This window comes from Bos javanicus, chromosome 10, assembly GCF_032452875.1.
Source record: "Bos javanicus breed banteng chromosome 10, ARS-OSU_banteng_1.0, whole genome shotgun sequence".
In the NCBI taxonomy this organism is placed as follows: Eukaryota; Metazoa; Chordata; class Mammalia; order Artiodactyla; family Bovidae; genus Bos; species Bos javanicus.
In genome coordinates, this window is record NC_083877.1 from 56,097,464 (window position 1) to 56,111,399 (window position 13,936).

Below are 13,936 nucleotides of genomic sequence, written 5' to 3' on the forward strand. Positions count from 1 at the left end.
GGGATATATAAAAGAAAGCAAAAATGTTAGTCTCTCAGTCATGTCCAATTCTTTGCAACCCCATGGACTGTAGCCCGCCTGGCTCCTCTGTCCATAGAATTCTCCAGGTAAGAATACTGGAGTGGGTTACCATTCCTTTCTCCAGGGGATGTTCCCCACCCAGGGACTGAACCTGGGTCTCCTGCAATGCAGACAGATTCTTTACTGTCTGAGCCACCAAGGAAAATCATATATATATGTATAAAGAATGTTCAGACTACTGCACAATTACACTCATCTCACATGCTAGCAAAGTAATGCTCAAAATTCTCCAAGCAAGGCTTCAACAGTACCTGAACTGAGAACTTCCAGATGTTCAAGCTGGATTTAGAAAAGGCAGAGAAAACAGAGATCAAATGCCAACATCTGTTGGACCATAAAAAAAGCAAGAGAGTTCCAGAAAAACATCTACTTCTGCTTTATTGACTATGCCAAGGCCTTTGACTGTGTGGATCACAACAAACCATGAAAATTTTTTCAAGAGATGGGAATATCAGATCACCTGACCTCCTTCCTGAGAAATCTGTATGCAGGTCAAGAAGCAACAGTTAAAACCGGACATGGAACAACAGACTGGTTCCAAATAGGAAAAGAGGTACGTCAAGGCTGTATTTTGACACCCTGCTTATTTAACTTATAATGCAGAGTACATCATGCAAAATGCTGGACTGGATGAAACACAAGCTGGAATCAAGATTGCCGGGAGAAATATCAATAACTTCAGATATGCAGATGACACCACCCTTAGGACAGAAAGTGAAGAGGAACTAAAGACCTCTTGATGAAAGTGAAAAAGCTGGCTTAAAACTGAACAATCAAAAAGTGAAGATCATGGCATCTGGTCACATCACCTCATCGTGAATACATGGGGGAAACAATGGAATCAGTGAGAGACTTTATTCTCTTGGGCCCCAAAATCACTGCAGATGATGACTGCAGCCATGAAATTAAAAGATGCTTGCTTCTTGGAAGAAAAGCTATGATCAACCTAGACAACATAGTAAAAAGCAGAGACATTACTTTGCCAACACAGGCCTATCTAGTCAAAGCTATGGTTTTTCCAGTAGTCACGTATGGATGATAGAGTTGGACCATAAATAAAGGTGAGTGCCGAAGAATGGATGCTTTTGAACTGCAGTGTTGGAAGACTCTTGAGAGTCCCTTGGACTGCAAGGAGATCAAAGCAGTCAATCCTAAAGGAAATCAGTCCTGAATATTCATTGGAAGGACTGATGTTGAAGCTGAAGCTCTAATACTCTGGCCACCTGATGTGAAGAACTGATTCATTAGAAAGGACCCTGATATTGGGAAAGACTGAAGACAGGAGGAGAAGGGGATGACAGAGGATGAGATGGTTGGATGGCATCACTGACTTGATGGACATGATTTTGAGCAAGGTCCAGGTGTTGGTGATGGACAGGGAAGTGTGGAATGCTGCAGTCCATGGAGTCGCAAAGACTCGGACACAACTGAGTGATGGAACTGAACAGATATATACATATATATATATATATAATATATGTATATTACTATATCAGATCAGATCAGATCAGTCGCTCAGTTGTGTCTGACTCTTTGTGACCCCATGAATCGCAGCACGCCAGGCCTCCCTGTCCATCACCAACTCCCGGAGTTCACTCAGACTCACGTCCATCGAGTCAGAGATGCCATCCAGCCATCTCATCCTCTGTCGTCCCCTTCTCCTCTTGCCCCCAATCCCTCCCAGCATTAGAGTCTTTTCCAATGAGTCAACTCTTCGAATGAGGTGGCCAAAGTACTGGAGTTTCAGCTTTAGCATCATTCCTTCCAAAGAAATCCCAGGGCTGATCTCCTTCAGAATGGACTGGTTGGATCTCCTTGCAGTCCAGGGGACTCTCAGCAGTTTTCTCCAGCACCACAGTTCAAAAGCATCAATTCTTCGGCGCTCAGCCTTCTTCACAGTCCAACTCTCACATCCATACATGACCACAGGAAAAACCATAGCCTTGACTAGACGAACCTTTGTTGGCAAAGTAATGTCTCTGCTTTTGAATATGCTATCTAGGTTGGTCGTAACTTTCCTTCCAAGGAGTAAGCGTCTTTTAATTTCATGGCTGCAGTCACCATCTACAGTGATTTTGGAGCCCAGAAAAATAAAGTCTGACGCTGTTTCCACTGTTTCTCCATCTATTTCCCATGAAGTGATGGGACCCACTTCCCATGATCTTTGTTTTCTGAATGTTGAGCTTTAGGCCAACTTTTTCACTCTCCACTTTCACTTTCATCAAGAGGCTTTTGAGTTCCTCTTCACTTTCTGCCATAAGGGTGGTGTCATCTGCATATCTGAAGTTATTGATATTTCTCCCGGAAATCTTGATTCCAGCTTGTGTTTCTTCCAGTCCAGCGTTTCTCATGATGTACTCTGCATATAAGTTAAATAAACAGGGTGACAATATACAGCCTTGACGTACTCCTTTTCCTATTTGGAACCAGTCTGTTGTTCCATGTCCAGTTCTAACTGTTGCTTCCTGACCTGCATACAGATTTCTCAAGAGGCAGGTCAGGTGGTCTGGTATTCCCATCTCTTTCAGAATTTTCCACAGTTTCTTGTGATCCACACAGTCAAAGGCTTTGGCATAGTCAATAAAGCAGAAATAGATGTTTTTCTGGAACTCTCTTGCTTGAGTAATTCATTTTACAAGAGTTTTCTACCTGTGGTCTGTGAGCTTCTTGAAGGCCAGTTATCTCATTCTGGGACATGATTGTGGTATTTTGGTAGGCTGCAGTCAAAAATTTGTGTGGAAATTATCTCAAAGTTGTTTAAGTGTAAAGTTTATATGTATGTGTGTGTTTATATGATAATTTTGATAGCTATACTTATATAATAAAGTATTAATTGTATTCCTCATATAAGTAACAAAATACACTATCATAATCTAAAACGTTGTTCTCTTTACCATGTCTAGATCCAAATGAGGGAAATTTATTTAAAGTTTTATAATATAATCTGTAATTTATCCTAGTCTGTATAAATATTTGTTTTTTTAAAATCCCAGCCAGTGGAAGTGTCTATTTTAAACTGTTTTTAATTAAACCACATTTAGAGATCATTCAAGGGCCTGTAAACATCTATCCACAGTCTTGTTTCAGAGATTCCAAAATATCATTCAGTCATTCAAATTTGGGATACAATAATTATACATTGAGGGCTGTGATAGAGCTTTGTAATCCCTTTCCAAACATTTTACAACTTGTCTAGACATATAATTATTTGAAACAGGACAGTACACTTCGGTCAAGGGCATGACTTTCTTCTCCACATCACAGACTTTTCCTCTAACTTTGAGATTCTACAATGGGCTATTTTTTTTTTTTTTTGCCTTTGAAGCTTATTTTTGATCAGAGATTTCTAGAGAATTGTACAGGGTCTCAGAAAACATAAATTTACTCTCTCTCCTATTGATAGCAAGGCACCAAGTTTCTGGGGCTATTTTTATAATTTTGCCACAAAAGAAAAAGAGGGAAAAGTATAAAAAAAAGTGACTTCTGAGATTTGCAACCTTTTAATCTGTTACTTATTCTCACTGTACAATTTGCTTAGTGTCTTGGAATCTCAGAATTAGAACTGATTCTGAGTTATCTAGATCACAGTTCTCATTGTTAGTTTTCTTATAAGTGAGTGCTATCCGATTAATGATCCCCAAAACTACTTCTTTTCTGAAATTCTAGATTATAGGAGTTTATAATATGAGTATTATATACAAGGTATAATGGTAGCATGTGTGCAATGGCACCCCACTCCAGTACTCTTGCCTGGCAAATTCCATGGACGGAGGAGCCTGGTAGGCTGCAGTCCATGGGGTCGCTAAGAGTCAGGCACGACTAAGCGACTTCACTTTCACTTTTCACGTTCATGCATTGGAGGAGGAAATGGCAACCCACTCCAGAATTCTTGCCTGGAGAATCCCAGGGACGGGGGAGCCTGGTGGGCTGCCGTCTATGGGGTCACACAGAGTCGGACACGACTGAAGCGACTTAGCAGCAGCAGCAGCAGTGCTCAGTTCTACTCTTTGTGACCCTATGGACAGTAGCCTGCCAGGCTCCTTGGTCCATGGAATTTTCTAGGCAAGAATACTGGAGCAGATTGTCATTTCCTCCTCCAGGGGGTCTTCCTGTCCTAGAGACTGAATCCCCAGTCTCTTGTGCCTCCTGCATTGGCAGGTGGAGTCTTTACCACTGCACCACCAAGGAAGCTCCATAATGATAGCATAGTGTGTGTATTTATACCTGTATAGTTTTATTTGCAGCCCTGGATTTATTCCTCATAAGAATACTGAGATGTAGGCAATGTAGGTGATACTATCCTCATTTTACTACATGTAACCTTTATAATCTGGAAATAAAGGTAATAAATACAAGGTCTGTTTTCACTACATTTAGCAATCTAGATGGTTCAGGATGAACTATGGTTGAGATCTGATTTCTCGTGGCTTTAGCCTTTGTGGTTTTTGTTTTCTAATTTGGATGTATTAAGAATCTTATGACTTATTAAGGATTTTAATACATGAAATGCTTTGACTTATTTGATTTTCTAAACTCCAGGTGCCTTGTATTTTGTTAGGTGCTTACATTTGTAAAGATTTTGCTTTACTAGATGTGAGTTTTAGACTCTAATGTATACTTCCATTCACTTCTTCATTTAGTCTGGAATAATTACTCTGCCTGTCTTAAACCCTTTTCTGGACACTGAGAATACAGCAATGGACAAATCAAACAGAAGTCTCTGCCTTGGAAGGATTTAAAATCTAGTGAATTTTAAAGGAATTTTATTGGAATAAGAATAAAACACAAGTATGATGGTGGAACAATTTAAAATATGGGTAACCATTGTCTAGAAGTACAGGAGCTAAAGGAAATAAAAATAATAGTAACTTACTGAATACCACACTGTGCTCTACATTATAAGCCTGCTGTCATTTCACCCTCACAGTACCCTGATCTAGGTATCATTATTATTCTCAGATTATAGATGAGAAAACTGCAGCTCAGAGGGATTAAGTGACTCACATTTAATTCTAACCTAACTTGAATTTCATACCCTTAAGCAGTTCTCTCCCCTTTGGAATACAGAATTCATAAATAAAGAAAATAATTTATTCAACTGGTATTTACTGTTTTCCTATAATCAAGGCCCTGTGCTTCAGACCTGTAGGGAATATGATAATGATTAAGAAATGATTCCTATCTTTCATAAAGAATCAAAGCACCAAAATCAGTGTGGTTAAAAAATATCTGTCAAGAACCTACTATGGGCCAGGCGCCACACTTAGCAAAGACTGGGTCTCGGACCTTGGGGGATTTGTATCACTTCATTAGGGAGACATCAATGCAAAGCAGATAATTTTAAGAGAGATTTAAAAAAAAAAACAGGGTAATATAAAGTGGCCAATTATTGGGTAGAGAGTGTCACAGTGATTCAAGTCAGAGAAGATCATTTTCCAGAGTAATAGGGATATAAATAACTCACCAAAGAAATTATTTATCTTCAGTAGAATTTTAGCTAATCATTACAAATATATTAATTCCCTGGCAGATGTTCTCCAAACCTGTTTCTGCTACATTTCTTCTTAAGCCATCTAGACAAATTTCCTTGACTACAGGGTCCTAGGTAAAGTTCCAAGTGTGAAAGACAAGTCCTTGGGCAGGAAGCAAGTGCACACTACTTGTAAACAAAAATGCCCAGTTTCCTCTGGAGCAGTGTGACCACGAGCACTCCCTTTCTACTACTTCTTGCTTCTGAGAAGCACACATTAGTCAAGCCAAAAATGGAGTTCAAATGCAAATGGTTTTTGAATGGTGATTTTTGTTGTAATGTTGTTGTTGTTGAGTCAGTCATGTCTGACTCTCTGCAGCCCCATAGACTGCAGCATGCCAGGCTTCCCTGTCTTTCACCATCCCCTGGAGCATTTGAGTCAGTGATGCCATCCAACCGTCTTGTCCTCTGTTATCCCCTTCTCCTCCTGCCTTCAATCTTTCCTAGCATTAAGGTCTTTTCTAATGAGTCAGCTCTTTTCATCAGGTGGCCAAAATATCGGAGCTTCAGTTTCAGCATGAGCCCTTCCAACGAATATTCAGGACTGATTTCCTTTGGGATTTACTGCTTTGATCTCCTTGCAGTCCAAGGGACTCTTAAGAGTCTTCTCCAACACGAAAGTTCAAAAGCATCAATGCTTAAAAAAAAAAAAAGGTATAATACTAGAAGGACTAATACAAAGTTAGGAGTAGTGTTTATAGCAGCAGAATGTTAAAATCCATGTGGGCCCTTCTCATTACCATCTTTATAATCTTCACTTGTATCACATTTATCCGGTATCTCTGGGAATGAGATATTCCCCAAAATTGAATTTTCCTGATAAATGAAACTTACTATTTAACTCTATCCTTAGAACTTGGTAAAACTGCTACTACTTTCTGCTTCTGACTTCTTAAGCAGAGTGCGTTTGACATCTCATCATCTTTTATTTACCCATAATAAGCAGTGATTGTTCTGGGCTGGAATACCTTGGAGCCATCAGGAGTGATGGAGATTGGGGGCCGACTTAATTTTACACTAAGATCCCTAAGACTGCCAGGTTTTGCAGCTCTCATAGCAGAGTGTTGTGGGAGGTTGGGGGTTTTCTTTTTCTTTGCTCTGATTCCCTATTTTCCTTGGAAATTATTATCTTCTTACTTTCTTAGCCTCTAACTCCCTTCCTCTTCATCTGTGAAGCCATTTGGTCCTCTACTTTTGTTTGTTGGAAGATATTTTATTACTAATTCAAATTCATTACTGGTTATTAATCTGTTCCTTTTGTCTTTTTCTTTCAGATTCAGTCTGGGGAGATTATTCATTTCTAGGAATTTATCCTATCCTTCTAGGTTGTCCTTTTTATTGTCATATAACTGTTTGCAGTGGTCTCTTATGATCCTCTGTATTTCTTCAGGGTAACATCTCCCTTTTCATTTCTGATTATATTTATCTGGGCCCTCTTTTTTCTTGATGAGTCTGACTATATGCTTATCAATTTTGCCTTTTCAAAGAACTAGCTCTTAATTTGACTCATCTTTTCTATGGTTTTTAAGTCTCTGTTTCATTTATTTCTGCTCTGATCTGTATGATTTCTTTCCTTAACTAACTTTGGATTATTTGTTCTTTTCCTAGTTCCTTGAGGTGTAAGATTAGATTGAGATTTTTCTTATTTCCTGAAGTAGACTTGTCTTGCTATAAACTTATCTCTTAGAATTGCTTTTGCTGTGTTCCATAGGTTTGGAAAGTTGTGTTTAAAAGGTATTTTTTTATAATTATACTTTAACCCTGTAACTAACACATGGAGATAGTGATTTCATTAAAATTATCATTTAGGAAAATATCAAATACAGAAACCGTTCAAGTAAAAATTACTATTAAAAGTTGTGTAGGTGGAACATGAATATTACAGCAATTTTAACAGCCATACAAGAAGCTTTGAAGAATAGGATACGGTGTTCTTACAGAAAATATTTGCTTTTTAATAGTGAAGTTTAGATATTTGTTACTTAGATGAGGTGACATTTCTGGGGAGAGAGGGTCTGCAAAGTTGTCTTCAAATTCCAGTGTCTAGACAACTCTATTCTTCTTGAGAGGCCTAGAGGGGCTCTGGAGCAGTCCAGGTCACCCACAGTCAGAGCTGGGGTGGATAGGCTAATTTCAGTGTCTGATTACATTCTTCTCTATTTGATGGGAAAGCACCCTTCTTCATAGCTCTGAGAGAATGCATTGTTCAAGTCTATGTTATCAAACACATTTGTGAGATGACTTCCCCAATGGTTCAGCTGTAAAAGAATCCACCTATAATGCAGGAGACACAGGTGCAATGAAGGTGACACGGGCTTGATCCCTGAGTTGGGAAGTCTTCTGGAGAAGGAAATGTTAACCCATTCCAGTATTCTTGCCACAGAAATCCCATGGATAAAGGAACTTCATGGACTACAACCCATGGGGTTGCAAGTGAGTCGGACAACACAACAACACATTTTCCAAAATTAATGAATGATAACTGTGCACACTTTTTACCATTTCTGTGTGTCCAGGATTCCTTCACCATGAGGTCCTCCCTGCAGGCTGTGGCACTCTGGGGAAAGAAGGCCCCTCCACACAGCATCACTGCCATCATGATCACCGATGACCAGCAAATGATTGTCACGGGAAGTCAAGAGGGTCAACTCTGTCTCTGGAATCTCTCATCTGAACTAAAGGTTAGTGAAACCAATTAATATTGAGGCAGATAGATTTATAAGATAAACATAGCTTGCTGCTTATACCAGCAATGACAGTGGAAGTTTTGCATGATTGTTAAAAAGGTACTTACCAAAGTAATACATGGGTTTTACTTCTGAATTTGGAAAAATGAAGTATTATATGGTGGGTCGAGATCATATTGGAAATTATATTATGAATATTGCTAATCCTAGCTACCAGTTAAGTGTTATCATCCTTTAAGCTATGCTGAGTTTTACTATTTTATATCCTGAATTATATGTTTAAGTAACTGAACTACAGACATGTAAGTATAATTCTACAAATTATGGCTCATTAATCCAAACAAATGGCACCCTTGAAAATTACTATTAACTAAATGAGTAATATCTTAATTATCTGGGTGTTTCTGTCAGTTTGGCCTTTTTGCTATTCTTTTAGTCTCTGCTTGCTGGTGTTTTTACAGGTCACATTGGAAAGCTCTAAATCCAATTTACTATTGTTGTCGTCCTATTTCAGAACCTGACCTCACCTAGGATTTGGCCCATTGATTAGCAATTAATTGTCCCTGTCCCAACTCATAAACATTTAACATATTGGAATAGATATTTGCTTAGCTCTAGTAGCCTCTAGACCCAATTTGCACACTTAAACTAATGATGTACTTAAAGTATACTGCCCTCATTAAGAAGCCTTTTAAAGATCAAAGACTATTTTTAGCCTTTAAAGTTTGTCACTTTAAAACCTAAATTAACAATTAATTGTAATTCTATTTTATAGTGTAATTAATTAACATCTCCCATCACTGAGCAGTTACACTATAGGACTGCCAAGAACTGCAAGCAGACCAGCTCAGCTCAATGTTTATGAACATTCCTGAAAGAAGGACTGGGCATTATTACAGCAGCTGGACTTTGAAATTGGCCCTTGCATTTATTATCTCTTACAACTTAAACTCACAATCCTAAATGACTTACACTATCTTGCTACTCTTATTAATGTTGAAGTGTAGGGTTTCCTGGCTGAAGTAGTAGTTTTTATAATATGTTGGTTGCTATAAGTTTAAGAGATTTGGAATCCTAGCATCTGTATCTTTTGACATATGTTTCTGGAATTTACTCACCGTGCATTTACTGGGTGTTTATTGTAACTTAGGCAGTATGGTAGGTACCTAAGTTTAAACATGAATGAAAATGCCTGGTGGTGGCTGCCTATCAGGTTGCAGTGTCATAGGGCAAGGGCATAGCTAGTAACTGCCACTGCAGTTATGTTATAATACAGGGTGCTCTTTGTGGGGATAAGTCTATACTTCATCTTCAGTGGGAATAATTATTTCATGCTCTTCTTAGGAGCAAGTCTTCTGCTTGCGTTAGAGCAATAGGAAGGGAGATGCTATTGGCATCTAGTGGGCAGGGGCCAGGGTACTGTAAGCGTTCCATTGTGTAATAACAGCCCCTTCACAACAAAGATACTATTCCACTCAAAATGCTAATAGTTGCTCATATTGAGACATTCATGGTTAGAAATATGGGGTGGGAATGGAAATCAAATTGGTAGGGGTGGAAGAAACAAGGAGAATCACTGAGCAAACAAGAAGAAAATTGGATCAGCTTTATGTTTTGGAAATTCACTGTGAGGATATTGTGAAAATTTAGTTACATGAATAAGATATTGATTAGTATGACTGTGAGATTTCCACATGAGAGCTTTCCTTAACATTTTCTATGGCTAATCATAGGACCAGAAGGAAAGAGCATCTTCTCTTACTTTTCCCTTGAATCTTGCCCCTACAGGACAAAGGGTAACTTGTTCAGTCACTCAGTCGTGTCCAACTCTTTGTGACCCCATGAACTGCAGCACGCCAGCCTCCCTGTCCATCACCAACTCCCAGAGTCCACCCAAACCCATGTGCATCGAGTCAGTGATGCCATCCAGCCATCTCATCCTCTGTCGTCCCCTTCTCCTCCTGCCCCCAATCCCTCACAGCATCAGGGTCAATGAGTCAATTCTTTGCATGAGGTGGCCAAAGTACTGGAGTTTCAGCTTCAGCATCAGTCCTTCCAAAGAACACCCAGGACTGATATCTTTTAGAATGGACTGGTTGGACCTCCTTGCAGTCCAAAGAACTCTCAAGAGTCTTCTCCAACACCACAGTTCAAAAGCATCAATTCTTTGGTGCTCAGCTTTCTTCACAGTCCAACTCTCACATCCATATATGACCATAGGAAAAACCATAGCCTTGACTAGACAGACCTTTGTTGGCAAAGTAATATCTCTGCTTTTGAATACGCTATCTAGGTTGGTCATAACTTTCCTTCCAAGGAGTAAGTGTCTTTTATTTCATGGCTGCAATCACCATCTGCAGTGATTTTAGAGCCACAAAAAATAAAGTCTGACACTGTTTCCACTGTTTCCCCATCTATTTGCCATGAAGTGATGGGACCAGATGCCATGATCTTAATTTTCTGAATGTTGAGCTTTAAGCCAACTTTTTCACTCTCCACTTTCACTTTCATCAAGAGGCTTTTGTTTCCCTTCACTTTCTGCCATAATGGTGGTGTCATCTGCATATCTGAGGTTATTGATATTTCTTCCGGCAATCTTGATTCCAGCTTATGCTTCCTCCAGCCTAGCATTTCTCATGATGTACTCTGCATATAAGTTAAATAAGCAGGGTGACAATATACAGCCTTGATGTACTCCTTTTCCTATTTGGAACCAGTCTATTGTTCCATGTCCAGTTCTAACTGTTGCTTCCTGACTTGGATACAGGTTTCTCAAGAGGCAGGTCAGGTGGTCTGGTATTCCCATCTCTTTCAGAATTTTCCACAGTTTATTGTGATCCACACAGTCAAAGGCTTTGGCATAGTCAATAAAGCAGAAATAGATGTTTTTCTGGAACTCTCTTGCTTTTTCCATGATCCAGCGGATGTTGGCAATTTGATCTCTGGTTCCTCTGCCTTTTCTAAAACCAGCTTGAACATCTGGAAGTTCACAGTTCACATATTGCTGAAGCCTGGCTTGGAGAATTTTGAGCATTACTTTACTAGCATGTGAGATGAGTGCAACCGTGCAGTAGTTTGAGCATTCTTTGGCATTGCCTTATTTTGGGATTGGAGTAAAAACTGACCTTTTCCAGTCCTGTGGCCACTGCTGAGTTTTCTAAATTTGCTGGCATATTGAGTGCAGCACTTTCACAGCACCATCTTTCAGGATTTAAAATAGCTCAACTGGAATTCCATCACCTCCACTAGCTTTGTTCGTAGTGATGCTTTCTAAGGCACACTCGACTTCACATTCCAGGATGTCTGGCTCTAAGTGAGTGATCACACCATCGTGATTATCTGGGTGGTGAAGATCTTTTTTGTACAGTTCTTCCGTGTATTCTTGCCACCTCTTCTTAATATCTTCTGCTTATGTTAGGTCCTTTATCGAGCCCACCTTTGCATGAAACGTTCCCTTGGTATCTCTAATTTTTTTGAAGAGATCTCTAGTCTTTCCCATTCTTTTGTTTTCCTCTATTTCTTTGTATTGATCTCTGAGGAAGGCTTTCTTATCTCTCCTTGCTGTTCTTCGGAACTCTGCATTCAAATGGGTGTATCTTTCCTTTTCTCCTTTGCTTTTGTCTTCTCTTCTTTTCACAGCTATTTGTAAGCCCTCCTCAGACAGCCATTTTGCCTTTTTGCATTTTTTTTCCATGGAGATGGTCTTGATCCCTATCTCCTGTACAGTGTCACGAACCTCCATCCATAGTTCATCAGGCACTCTGTCTCTCAGATGTAGGCCCTTAAATCTATTTGTCACTTCCACTGTATAATCATAAGGGATTTGATTTCGGTCATACCTGAATGGTCTAGTGGTTTTCCCTACTTCCTTCAAGTCTGAATTTGCCAATAAGGGGTTCATGATCTGAGCCACAGTCAGGTCCCGGTCTTGTTTTGCTGACTGTATAGAGCTTCTCCATCTTTGGCTGCAAAGAATATAATCAATCTGACTTTGGTGTTGACCATCTGGTGATGTCCATGTGTAGAGTCTTTTCTTGTGCTGTTGGAAGAGGGTGTTTTCTATGACCAGTGTGTTCTCTTGGTAAAACTCTATTAGCCTTTGCCCTGCTTCATTCTGTACTCCAAGGCCAAATTTGCCTGTTACTCCAGGTGTTTCTTGACTTCCTACTTTGGCATTCCAGTCCTGTATAATGAAAAGGACATCTTTTTTGGGTGTTAGTTCTAATAGGTCTTGTAGGTCTTCATAGAACTGTCCAACTTCAGCTTCTTCAGCATAACTGGTTGGGGCATAGGCTTGGATCACCGTGATATTGAATGGTTTGCCTTGGAAACGAACAGAGATCATTCTATTGTTTTTGAGATTGCATCCAAGTACTGCATTTCAAACTCTTGTTGACCATGATGGCTACTCCATTTCTTCTAAGGGATTTCTGCCCACAGTAGTAGATATAATGGTCATCTGAGTTAAATTCACCCATTCCAGTCCATTTTAGTTCGCTGATTCCCAGAATGTCGACGTTCACTCTTGCCATCTCCTGTTTGACCACTTCCAATTTGCCTTAATTCATGGACCTAACATTCCAGGTTCCTATGCAATAATGCTCTTTACAGCACCGGACCTTGCTTCTATCACCAGTCACATCCACAACTGCGTGTTGCTTTGCTTTGGCTCCATCCCTTCATTCTTTCTGGAGTTATTTCTCCACTGATCTCCTGTAGCATTATGGGCACCTACTGACCTGGGGAGTTCCTCTTTCAGTATCCTATCATTTTGCCTTTTCATACTGTTCATGGGGTTCTCAAGGCAAGAATACTGAAGTGGTTTGCCATTCCCTTCTCCCTTCTGTCATACTTCTCCACCATGACCCAACTGTTTTGGGTGGCCCCACACGGCATTGCTTAGTTTCATTGAGTTAGACAAGTCCGTGTGATCAGACTGGCTAGTTTTCTGTGATTATGGTTTCAGTGTGTCTGCCCTCTCACAACACCTACCATCTTACTCGGGTTTCTTGTACCTTGGACGTGGGGTATCTCTTCACGACTGGTCTAGCAAAGTACAGCCACTGCACCTTACCTTGGACGATGTCGCCCCTCCTGACCTTGAACTTGGAGTAGCTCCTCTCGGCCCTCCTGCGCCCGCAGCCACCACTCCTTGGATGTGGGGGTACTGGTCTGGCCATCATCTAGGCTTCATGATGGATACAAAACCAAAAAACAAATGAAAAATGTGTATAACATAGTTCCTTTATCTAGAAGTTTATTATCCTGGGGATTTTGATATGCCATATATCAGTTTTCCTGAAACTTATATAAAGGAAAAACAAAGAGCATTTCCTAATTAAAATTATGAATAATTTTATAATGTCGTATTATGTTCTTCAACTAAAAAGTTTACAGGTATTTAAAAGTTTACTCTCATCAGAAGGAAACACAACGATGACAAAATGAATAGCAATGTTGAGTAGAGACAAAGAATGAATATCTTGGTCAAATCCTAGGTCTGGTATTTACCAACTCTGTGGTGTTGGGCAACTGACTTTTTCTACTCTTTGAGCCTTAATTTCTTCAACTGTGAGATGGGGATTAAACCCTGTTGATGGCTCCACAAGTGCCTGGAATATGGTATATGCTCATCATG

General features: G+C 39.8%; 1 protein-coding gene across 1 annotated transcript in view; it reads left to right on the forward strand.

Moving 5' to 3' along the window:
• WDR72 (WD repeat domain 72) overlaps positions 1 to 13,936 on the forward strand; it is a 226,498-nt gene that overhangs the window by 19,250 nt on the left and 193,312 nt on the right. The window contains exon 2 of the mRNA XM_061431240.1: positions 8,128 to 8,292. Within this exon, the coding sequence (XP_061287224.1) occupies positions 8,140 to 8,292 (153 nt within the window). The 5' untranslated portion in view covers positions 8,128 to 8,139. The remainder of the gene's footprint in view (positions 1 to 8,127; positions 8,293 to 13,936) is intronic.